Raw genomic sequence first — 12,277 nt, 5'->3', positions numbered from 1 at the left:
TTATGTAAATTTGCGTCTTTATTTTTTGTCTAAACTTTGGCTAGACTACGTGTGTTCTGATTGGTGTGTTTAGGCATTTAGGTTCAATTATTTCATGGCGAATTCCATATCATCAAAATTGTCATGAAGAATTGTTGTGTCAATTGGAGGAGAGTCATGTCTGGAGAAAAATAACATTTGGAAATGTCATTAACTATTATCTTACGAAGTTGTACTAATCTTAAAGGGAAATCTGACCGTTTGGCGAAGATAACGTTTAGGGGTACGTGGTCGTGTTTACGTAGAAAGATAATTTTCAAGAGTTCGTGTTTCGTCTCAAACATTACCGTTTCACATTTGTTTTTATAACAACAAGTGAACCTGTTTTACTTCTTTTACATCCGGTAAAGTCTGCGAATTTGATAGCCAGTAATTGCCTTGTTTGAATATTGATGTTGTTTTGATATTTCAATCAAGAGAAATTGTTGAATATTTTTTGTTTGTTTATATCCATAACTTTGATTTGACACTTGACGCACATAAAGTTCATTAGGCTTTGAAAATCTAGCTTTTTTATCGAAGTAATGGTTTTGTTGCCAGTAGGTTTATAATTAAATGTATGGTCACAATAATGATAGTCGCTGTTTCGTATACATAATATATTATTAAACCATTGTCTTTAGAGCAACATCGAAGTTTTCTTAAATATTTCATGAATGATGGAGTGCCCGACTGAAGTAGTTTATTTTTTATTCGTATCTTGGACGTTTATTTGAAGTAAACGTAGTAAGCATTGGCATAAAAGCTAGTATTCAGTTCAAATTCATGCTCAATATGTAACATCTCACACATCATACGTTATGATGGCGAGCCTTACATTAAGGATAATACCAACTCGTTCTTCTCGTTATCTCGAAAAAAATGACTTCTAAACCATGAAATGTTTTCATATTACAGTATATTGTTTACACTTCAACTGCTGAATTGTCTACTTTGAGCTAATGCATTGTTGGTGTAGAAATCTGACAAGACTGACCAAAATAGCTACTTTGCTCTTCTCAAAATACTAGTGAAAAATAGGATTTCTAACCAATAAGAAAACTAACAGAGATCTTGCAATTGACAGGAGTGACCTACCAATCAAGCATCTATGAAAATTGTTCAGAGGCCAATTGGGATGAGGTGCTGTATGAGTTTTTAAAGATGACATTTGTGGAAATACTTATTGATGATGATAATTTTTTCTGTTTAGGCATATGAGTGGCCTTTGGCCAGTGCATTGGACCCAAGCGAGTTCATCGAGGTTGAGGTTTATAACTTCAACAAAGTATTCAACAATAGGTGAGAATGAAGTGAGTACATTTTCTTAAGCATTGTGCCACAGACTTGTGATTTTTTGATTTCCTACATTGAAGGTTGGTGGGGGTATTTCGCATGATCTTACAGAGGCTCATCCAAGATAAAAGCGTGGACATTCAAGAGAACTTAGTTGATTCAAATAACACAATTCTTAAGGTGACTAGATAATGTTGACCAGAAATGAAATGTTCAATACAAAATAATCTAGTTCATAAGAAATGATCTAAAGTGGATACTTTGAACCCGGTAGTATTGTTACATGTTGGTCAATGTTGATCATCCAGGCTAGTGGGGTCTGGGGCAGAACTGTCGGTGTTGGTGTTGACTGACATTTCTCCAACCTCATCTGTAGTCATATCTTTATCTTCGTCATTCATGACTGCACTAACCTGGACCATCAACATTCTTTAGTTCACACCATATGCTATTGGAGACTAAGTTTGATGAAAAATTGATTTAATAAGTCAATGGTGCTTTTACTGTGAATAGCAAAGTGTTAGCCGTAGTCTGTATAGTAAATTTTGAATGCAACCTTGCTTTTACCTATACGTATACTTCAATTAATTAAGTATGCACTTGAGAATACAGAAACTATATGAGAATATTAGCAGTGTGCGAATTAACGGTGTGCAATGTGCAATTTACACATCGTTTTAGCTAAAATGAAAACAACTGCACATCAATTTTTCAAACGATGTGCAAAAATCAGCGGTTTTAACGAAAAACACTGTCGTAAATCATATGAATTTGTGCACGTTTAAAAATATCAATTTAGCAATTAGCGCTATATAATAATTAACGTAATATCGATTTGATTATGCCTATAAAGAAACACTTTGTCAAAAAAATTGCACATCGTTTTTTCTGAACTAATTCGCACACTGACATTAGGCTGAGCAAACTTAATACGAGTGTTAATTTCCGAAACACCTAAAACATGTTTTTCTTACACCAAAGCAATCATAAAATAGTGAGTAAAATCATTCTATTCCTCCTCCTTTCAAACGAGACAAGTCTGCTCAAAAGCAGAGAACCTTACGCTACAAGTTTCGGGCTTGTGACCGGTATAGCAGAGTTAAATGGTGAAAGGACACTTACTTAAATTCTTCAATCTCGAATTTCTATTGCTTCTCCTCTTCCTGCTTCACTCAAACAACCTAGAACCACTAACACCAGTTGAGAAGTAAGTGTCCTTTCAACATTTAACTCTGCTATACCGGTCTCAAGCCGGGACTTGTAGCGTAAGGCTCTCTTCTTTTGAGCAGACTTGTCTCGTTTGCAAGGAGGTTGAGTGAAAGGACTTTACTCACTATTTTATGATTTCTTTAGTGTAAGAAAAACATGATTTAGGTGTTTCACAAATCACCACTCGCATTAAGTTTGATCAGCTTACTATTCTCATATATGTATACTTATAATATCTGTCCATCTTATGTTTTAGGCACAAGTTTCGATAAAACTCCTCTATGATCCACCTGACGGCGGTGCTGTTGATGCAGGTTTGCAAATCGACATGCCACCTGGACTTGATGGGTCTATCGAACCCCTTGTAGACAACAATGACAACAGCTCGTCAGTTACGAGTTTTCGCGCCATGACAGAAGCAGAACGTACACGATCGCATTTGTCTCTGCAGGAGTCAAATCGTCCTGCCGGACGACCCATTGGAAGCATGCCAAACATCCCAATGCATTTCACTAATGGCGGTATAACACAGGACATCGAGTTAAGGTAAAGTTATAATGTACTTTATTGTATACCGTGGTATCCTGTTGATAGGTTCACCAACGGGCGGGCGACGGTCTGGGGATTAACGGGGGGTTGTATTGACAGTGTGGGATGAAGTTTCAAGCGTGACGTCATTAAAGCTTTATAAGTTTGGTTGAAAGTAGAAACACCATCATTCCACTGAGATACAATGTTATCACTCAGAATAACTACGCACGAAGAAAACATTTGTCGACCGACAATATTTCGTCCGTCAGAAATGAAACAGTATTTGACAATTGACAATTTATCAGTAATAAGTCACTGCTTTTTCTACTGTTTTTTATCGTGTTTTCTTGTCTAATTGACCGTATAAACTGCCGAGTCTTGACCCCTCTGACAATGTGCCCTTAGAGTCGGGCACATTGTCAGAGGGGTCAAGACTTGGCAGTTTAAGCCAGGCAGCTTTATTTACCTGGTAATATTAGTAAGTTATTGTAAGTAGAACCATGGTGGCGAGGTTACTTAGCGATTAAATGTACTCGAAAGGACTTTTGCTAACCTACTGAGACTTTCCTTTACTTTCCATCTCTGAGAATTACCATGATTTTACTCTGTGATACTATGATTGGCGAAATGCTTTAGTCGGTGCTTCCTTCACACACTGTCAACGATGGTGTGTGAATTGAATGGTTTTGTGTTTTGGGGAATAATTTGCGGTGATTTTTCTTACATATGTAAAACTCAAAATTCGGTATTGCTGGTAATACTACCAGTACAGTACAGACGACGTGCAAGGTCGCATTGCCTTCAATAAGACAGTTGAATTTCAATGGGTGAACTCCAATTTGTTAAATACGTTATTGATTCGTCTTACTAGAACAATAGAAATCGAGGCAACCATCGTATTACTGTAATTAGCAACACGAGTGTTTCTCGTCGGACAAAAAGGTGTCTGTATTATCGGCATGACGACCCGAAGGTGGGGTTCCCGTGTTGATATTTTTATGGAATGGCCATCGAATGTTCGTGTGTGTTTTTTACAGTCCATTTAAAAGAAAGAAAGACTCCTCACCCGCCATAAGAAGCCGAACTTCGACCGCTGGTGCTTTATCTATCATTGCACCTTTTGAGAAAAAGTGGAGATCAGAACAAAATATCGCAAGGGAATCTTTCGATGCAAGTGAAGTGAAAGGGTAAGATTCTGTTGTTCAGTCTTTAGTATTTGTTCAGTATATGTGAAGAAATTGAAGAATCTTTCAATGATACACAGAGGGTTGAAGTTTGTTGTTCAGTCTTTAGTATTTGTTCAGTACATGTGAAGAAATTGAAGAATCTTTGAATGATACACAGAGGGTTGAAGTTGGTTGTTCAGTCTTTAGTATTTGTTCAGTACATGTGAAGAAATTGAAGAATCTTTCAATGATGCACAGAGGGTAGAAGTTTGTTGTTCAGTCTTTAGTATTTGTTCAGTACATGTGAAGAAATTGAAGAATCTTTGAATGATACACAGAGGGTAGAAGTTTGTTGTTCAATCTTTAGTATTTGTTCAGTACATGTGAAGAAATTGAAGAATCTTTCAATGATGCACAGAGGGTTGAAGTTTGTTGTCCAGTCTTTAGTATTTGTTCAGTATATGTGAAGAAATTGAAGAATCTTTGAATGATACACAGAGGGTTGAAGTTTGTTGTTCAGTCTTTAGTATTTGTTCAGTACATGTGAAGAAATTGAAGAATCTTTCACTGTTGCACAGAGGGTTGAAGTTTGTTGTTCAGTCTTTAGTATTTGTTCAGTACATGTGAAGAAATTGAAGAATCTTTCAATGATGCACAGAGGGTTGAAGTTTGTTGTTCAGTCTTTAGTATTTGTTCAGTATATGTGAAGAAATTGAAGAATCTTTGAATGATACACAGAGGGTAGAAGTTGGTTGTTCTGTCTTTAGTATTTGTTCAGTACATGTGAAGAAATTGAAGAATCTTTCAATGATACACAGAGGGTTGAAGTTTGTTGTTCAGTCTTTAGTATTTGTTCAGTATATGTGAAGAAATTGAAGAATCTTTGAATGATACACAGAGGGTAGAAGTTTGTTGTTCAATCTTTAGTATTTCTTCAGTACATGTGAAGAAATTGAAGAATCTTTCAATGATGCACAGAGGGTAGAAGTTGGTTGTTCAGTCTTTAGTATTTGTTCAGTACATGTGAAGAAATTGAAGAATCTTTCACTGTTGCACAGAGGGTTGAAGTTTGTTGTTCAGTCTTTAGTATTTGTTCAGTACATGTGAAGAAATTGAAGAATCTTTGAATGATGCACAGAGGGTAGAAGTTGGTTGTTCTGTCTTTAGTATTTGTTCAGTACAAGTGAAGAAATTGAAGAATCTTTCACTGTTGCACAGAGGGTAGAAGTTTGTTGTTCAGTCTTTAGTATTTGTTCAGTACATGTGAAGAAATTGAAGAATCTTTGAATGATGCACAGAGGGTAGAAGTTTGTTGTTCTGTCTTTAGTATTTGTTCAGTACAAGTGAAGAAATTGAAGAATCTTTCAATGATACACAGAGGGTTGAAGTTGGTTGTTCTGTCTTTAGTATTTGTTCAGTACAAGTGAAGAAATTGAAGAATCTTTCAATGATGCACAGAGGGTAGAAGTTGGTTGTTCTGTCTTTAGTATTTGTTCAGTACATTTGAAGAAATTGAAGAATCTTTCAATGATGCACAGAGGGTTGAAGTTTGTTGTTCAGTCTTTAGTATTTGTTCAGTACATGTGAAGAAATTGAAGAATCTTTCAATGATGCACAGAGGGTAGAAGTTTGTTGTTCAGTCTTTAGTATTTGTTCAGTACATGTGAAGAAATTGAAGAATCTTTCAATGATACATAGAGGGTAGAAGTTTGTTGTTCAGTCTTTATTATTTGTTCAGTACATGTGAAGAAATTGAAGAATCTTTCAATGATGCACAGAGGGTAGAAGTTGGTTGTTCTGTCTTTAGTATTTGTTCAGTACATGTGAAGAAATTGAAGAATCTTTCAATGATACATAGAGGGTAGAAGTTTGTTGTTCAGTCTTTATTATTTGTTCAGTACATGTGAAGAAATTGAAGAATCTTTCAATGATGCACAGAGGGTTGAAGTTTGTTGTTCAGTCTTTAGTATTTGTTCAGTACATGTGAAGAAATTGAAGAATCTTTCAATGATGCACAGAGGGTAGAAGTTGGTTGTTCAGTCTTTATTATTTGTTCAGTACATGTGAAGAAATTGAAGAATCTTTCAATGATGCACAGAGGGTAGAAGTTGGTTGTTCTGTCTTTAGTATTTGTTCAGTACATGTGAAGAAATTGAAGAATCTTTCAATGATACATAGAGGGTAGAAGTTTGTTGTTCAGTCTTTATTATTTGTTCAGTACATGTGAAGAAATTGAAGAATCTTTCAATGATGCACAGAGGGTAGAAGTTGGTTGTTCTGTCTTTAGTATTTGTTCAGTACATGTGAAGAAATTGAAGAATCTTTCAATGATGCACAGAGGGTTGAAGTTTGTTGTTCAGTCTTTAGTATTTGTTCAGTACATGTGAAGAAATTGAAGAATCTTTCAATGATACACAGAGGGTAGAAGTTTGTTGTTCAGTCTTTAGTATTTGTTCAGTACATGTGAAGAAATTGAAGAATCTTTCAATGAGACATAGAGGGTAGAAGTTGGTTGTTCAGTCTTTAGTATTTGTTCAGTATATGTGAAGAAATTGAAGAATCTTTCAATGATACATAGAGGGTAGAAGTTTGTTGTTCAGTCTTTAGTATTTGTTCAGTACATGTGAAGAAATTGAAGAATCTTTCAATGAGACACAGAGGGTAGAAGTTGGTTGTTCAGTGGTTAGTTTGTTTTCAGAACAAGTGAAGAAACTGCAGATCAATGATACTGCTGAGATGTGGATCCAGAGCGGGAAAGGTGCGGAGGTTTGCACGCCAGCTTGAGTTAGGCCAATTTGGCAACAACTTGATGAAAATGATATTGTATTACAACATTTCCTAATGAACATCTCTTGCCTGCATGAAATCCTGTGCCCGCCCCTCCTGATGATCGCATACGGCACTTGTTGAATGTATTCAATGTAGATTCACTTTTTTTGTCTTGTACAAAAAAGATAGAGCTGGCTTTGCCACTGATAAGATGATAACAATATAACCAATAAACGTCATCCATTTTTTAGTCACGTGACACGAAGTATCTATAAATTTGCTTACAAGACAGAAAGACGTGAAGTTGATTTTACTGGCATTAAAAATAAATCGTTCGATGTTTTATGCAGTTACATTCTTGTAGATGTAGATCGTCCTGGTTTTTGCAATCATGACAAGGACTGTTGGTGTTGGTAAGGGTGGCCATCTTCACACTGAAGATGCCTACCACTGCGATGTTGTTCAACGTCAATAGTCCTTCTCAGCACTCGACAGACCTGCATGATTTACATTCAAAAAAACATGCAACGTTGCTTCAGGCTCAAATCATTCATATTTATCCCTACAGTCAATGTCATCCTCGTGTCAGAGAACGAAAGAAAGTATCGGTGAAGGATTTGGATTATCAGGTTCAGATACGAATCCTGGAATGTCGTCAGTTGGCTGGTACTCAACTCAATCCTGTGTGTACTGTGACTGTTGGTAATCAAAAGAAAAATACTGCTGTGAAGGAGCAAACAAATTGCCCTTTTTGGGATGAGGTAAAGATAGTTTTGTGGTGTTAAGTTCCGAGTCTCAACTTTTGCTTTTTTCGTAGCAATTTCTGAGATAGGATTGTTGGATCAACGGGATTATTTGATTAACCGAAAAATTTGATTAATCGAGTCATTGGATTATCTGAATTATTGCAGTAACCTTTGCATTGAAACTTAAACTTGACATATTTTCGGTTAAGTGATTTATTTGAATGAATGAATAATTTTATTTCAACACGCTAACCATTGTCAACAAGGGAGTTGTTTTCCACATGGGGCGTGCGCAAATTTAACAGAAATGAATTCTAACAAGAATACTAAATTAACAAAGTACAGTTCCTAAAACATTAAATTGCATTCTATAGACTACAAAGTTAGGAAAGTGTTTACATTTAAATATCACGACATTATTTGGGAAAGTGAGCAGCGATTCTTTTTTGAAAAGACTTTAGAGAGCATGATTCTCTGAGATCAATAAGTAATGAGTTCCAGATTTGTGGACCATTAAATGCGAGGCTTTTTTTCATGCTATTTGTTCTTGGCTCGGGTAAACTTAGGGCTCTTTTAACACCACGAAGTTGATAATCAGTAGACTCACTTTTAAAACTAAATAAAATAGTAAGTGATTTGGAACCCATGTTGTGCCAAACCCCTTTCGGATTTGTTTCATCTGTCAACTTAAATTCGTCCAATGTTTAAGTGTAAACTGCACGCTTTGAAGGAAAAAAATCTTGTTTCCCATTACGCCACACTGTAGACGTCAGTATAGTTCATGTCTTACATAACTTGATATGTTTTGCTTGTTTCTTCTTTGAACAGTTCTTAGTGTTTGACTTCAAGATGCCTAAATCTGTTCTCTTCGACAAAATCATTAACCTTCAGGTATAATCTTTCCATTCACAAAAATATTACATGACGTTTCGTCAATGGTAAGTCTACATTGTGTTTCATACGAGAGTAGCTGCATCGTTATGGTGCCTACATTTCGTCCAATACACAAGCCAGCTGCATTTCTAACTAGTTCCCATTAGATGCTGACGTTAACTTGAGGTGAATCTAGTATTGACCTGCACTTTCCCCAAGTGTTTGGTGAAATTCTACTCAAAAATTCAAGAAATCATTTGCGCACAATTGTGAATCTTATTTCACTTTTTCTCCTGTGATTTTCTTTACACAGGTTTTTACCGGAAGAAATTTGGTATCCCAGGGAGCTCTGATTGGTTCTTTTAAGGCAGGTTTTATTAGCCTATAAAGACTATTTTTAAGACCTAATTTCACAGCGATCGTTAAAGCTCGGCAACTCTTGTCTCAGAGTTGTTAAGCCTTAAACTACGGTTTTTGATGAGAGGACGTTTTGATGTCTGTTAGTTAGAAAAGTTGGTCTAAAATTCAACCCTCGCTAACCTTAGTCTGAATGAGGAAAATTTATGACCAAGCATATAAAATATTTATTTACCTCATGTGAATTGAGTGTTTTCTGGCGAAAGCAAACGTGAGCTGTTACTTTGTCAACGGTGTTGATGATTGCGTCTGTTTTGTAATCATTAACTAGTTTTTCCTTGCGTGTCTTTCCTTTGCGTGTTTTTCCTTTGCGTGTTTTTTATTTGCGTGTTTTTCTGTAGTTGGATGTTGCCACAGTGTACGCTCAGGTCGACCACAGATTTTGTCGTCGTTGGGCTATTCTTACGGATCCTGAGGAAACGCTCGGAGCATCTGGGGCTGGCGTGAAGGTAATATGATTTCAAGTAGCATCATATAGTCCTTGAATGTTTATCTGTCATGTATTTACTATCAGTCCTATGTTCGAAAGACCGCTGACAACTAAACTGGAATGCTTATCGGCTCGTATTTATGTTTTTTTGTCTACAGGGGTATTTGAAAGTCGATATTGCTGTTCTTGGTAAGGGAGATATTATAAAGGTATACATCATTATTATTACGATTCAATGCCATTCTAAACGGATCCGTTCTACTCCATCTTGAGATAGTCAAAACTTTGATTAGCAGAATGACTTTAGTAGATATTATAAAGGTATACATCATTATTATTACGATTCAATGCCATTCTAAACGGATCCGTTCTACTCCATCTCGAGATAGTCAAAACTTTGATTAGCAGAATGACTGTAGTGTTTCATTGCGTTTGAACTTCGTGTCGAATTGATAATAATGTTCGAAATTTATCTTTTTTCGCTGATGTTATATTCGCTTCATCCTAGGAAGCACCAGCCATCAAAGAGAACGACGAAGATATAGAAGGGTGAGTTTTCATTTATCTAAGATGATTGTTGCGAAATAATTATAGGAATAATGTATTCTAAAAATAACTATGTAAAATAATTATTTCAAAAATAATTATGCAAAACATTACTGTCAGTGAGTGAAACGTCAAGAACTCTCTTTGAGCCGAACTGTATTTATAAAAGAAGTGCTATAATGTCAATACTAATTAAACAAGACAGAATTTTCAAGGGTGGATCAATGCTCGTTTGACAGGAGGGATGCAGATTTTCCAAGGGGGGTTGCATCGTCATCCTAGCCTAAGTTACGAGGGCCTCAGGCTGTTGTGGGCTAGATATACGATATCTCGTATAAATGCAGTGAAGATGTATGTCAACATTTGTTAAGATAACTTGCATGACATCAGGAAGATTAAGGCCCGTCGATCGTAATCAAATCATAGAGCTAATTATCTATCCATCGGTTCGCAAGCATTTCGCTAACGCACTTTCAATTTTTGTAGTAAAGGCTTGAAGAATTTTCTAAAAAAAATTCTCGAGCGTCACGCGCAATATCCACGCACAGATGAGCGAACCATGCGTAATAAAAATTGTTATTACCTTTTTAAAAATTTTTTGTTAATGAATGTACGTTTAGTAATTTCTTTCAATTTTAAAGTGTCAATGAAGACACGCATGGAATTGCCTTTAAAGTGAGAAGTTTTATTTTTACTTAGTCTTACTGTACAATTTCATAGCCTATAATACTGTTATATTAATTGTCCACATTACGTAATACCATTTGAGAATTTTTCCCCGGGGGGAGGGGGAGGGGGCGCACCCGAGACTTTTCTTGCAGAAAGGCATCACTGATCAGCTCGTTGTTTTTGAAAATGCTCGTCACGCTTTTGACTGAAACATGTATGAGCTATATTGTAGCAGTGACATCTATACTTTTGTGAATTAAACCCAGACAACAGTAGATTGCTCACGTATGTGTCACTAAAGTATATGGTTTGAACCCCATACAAACATGTATGTGTCACTACTGCCCTTCAACAACTTTCCATTTTCTTTAGTTTGAAGTGATACAATTTATGTTTCAGGAATCTTTTATTACCGAAAGGCGTTTCTCCCGAAAGGCAGAAGGCACAATTTATTGTGAAGATTTATAGAGCGGATGGATTACCAAAAAGTATTTAAATAATCTTCCTTTTCTTACCTTTAATTGCAGCTTCCATTAAAAACATTAGTTTAAAATAAATTTCTCTTTTTTTTCAATACTTAGTGAACTCTGGATTGATGGCAAACGTGAAAAAAGCATTTACGGGCGAGGTATGTATGCTCATATTTTTTAAATTTATCATTTTAGTTTGACGTTTTTTAAACTTTGACGGTCTAACCACTGGTAAAGTTTGCTCAGATGGTTTTGTATTCGAATGTGCAATTATCGGGTAGTGGTGGTGGTTGTGATGTTGGTGTTTGTGGTGGTGGCTTAAGGTGGTGTTGTTTGTGGTTGTGGTTAGTGGTAGTGGCGGTTTGTGGTGGTGGTGTTGGTGTTTGTGGTGTTGGTGTTGGTGTTGATGGTGGTTGTTTGTGGTGGTGATGTTGGTGTTGCTGTTGGTGATTGTGGTTGGTGGTGGTGGTGTTGGTGTTGGTGTTGGTTGTTTGTGGTGTTGGTGTTCGTGTTGGTGCTGGTGCTGGTGGTAGTTGTTTGTAGTGGTGGTGTTGGTGTTGGTGCTGGTGTTGATGGTGGTGCTGGTGTTGATGGTGGTTGTTTGTGGTGGTGGTTATGTTGTTGGTGCTGGTGTTGGTGGTGGTTGTTTGTGGTGATGGCGGTGTTGGTGGTGGTGGTGGTTGTTTGTGGTGTTGGTGTTGGTAGTGGTGGTGGTTGTTTGTGGTGATGTTGGTGTTGGTGGTGGTGGTGGCTGTTTTTGGTGGTGGTGTTGGTGTTGGTGTTGGTGGTGGTGTTGGTGGTGGTTGTTTGTGGTGGTTGTTTGGGGTGGTGATGGTGGTGGTGGTTGTTGTTTGTTGTGGTGTTGGTGTTGGTGGTGGTGGTAGTTGTTTGTGGTGGTGGTGGTGTTAAAATCCATTGAGCACCAAAACTAGTGAAACATGTTGTCCTTATGAAATCGGTTGAAAATTAACATCAAAACGGAAGTTTTTTTATCGTTGTACGTTACCACTTAACGTGTAATGGTTTTCTTTCTCCAACAGGTTCGAGATTTGGCCGATCCATACGTCGAGGTTTCTTTTGCTGGACATAAAGTATGTTGACTGGTTGTCGTTTAAAAACTTTCAAATGACAATTTAA

At 36.7% G+C, this 12,277-nt stretch overlaps 1 protein-coding gene across 1 annotated transcript in view; it reads left to right on the top strand.

The window, feature by feature from the left end:
- The first annotated feature begins 67 nt into the window (after positions 1 to 67).
- The window catches only part of LOC124451330 (otoferlin-like), a 34,883-nt gene continuing 22,673 nt past the window's right edge, over positions 68 to 12,277 (top strand). The window contains 15 exon segments of the mRNA XM_047001944.1: positions 68 to 262; positions 1,106 to 1,161; positions 1,232 to 1,320; positions 1,395 to 1,494; positions 2,780 to 3,069; positions 4,092 to 4,241; positions 7,558 to 7,750; positions 8,564 to 8,626; positions 8,922 to 8,975; positions 9,367 to 9,474; positions 9,614 to 9,664; positions 9,964 to 10,004; positions 11,070 to 11,158; positions 11,252 to 11,298; positions 12,181 to 12,231. Of these exon segments, the coding sequence (XP_046857900.1) occupies positions 184 to 262; positions 1,106 to 1,161; positions 1,232 to 1,320; positions 1,395 to 1,494; positions 2,780 to 3,069; positions 4,092 to 4,241; positions 7,558 to 7,750; positions 8,564 to 8,626; positions 8,922 to 8,975; positions 9,367 to 9,474; positions 9,614 to 9,664; positions 9,964 to 10,004; positions 11,070 to 11,158; positions 11,252 to 11,298; positions 12,181 to 12,231 (1,461 nt within the window). The 5' untranslated portion in view covers positions 68 to 183.

This window comes from Xenia sp. Carnegie-2017, unplaced genomic scaffold (assembly GCF_021976095.1).
Source record: "Xenia sp. Carnegie-2017 unplaced genomic scaffold, XeniaSp_v1 HiC_scaffold_24, whole genome shotgun sequence".
Classification (NCBI taxonomy): Eukaryota; Metazoa; Cnidaria; class Anthozoa; order Malacalcyonacea; family Xeniidae; genus Xenia; species Xenia sp. Carnegie-2017.
This window is presented reverse-complemented; position numbering and strand designations above follow the sequence as displayed.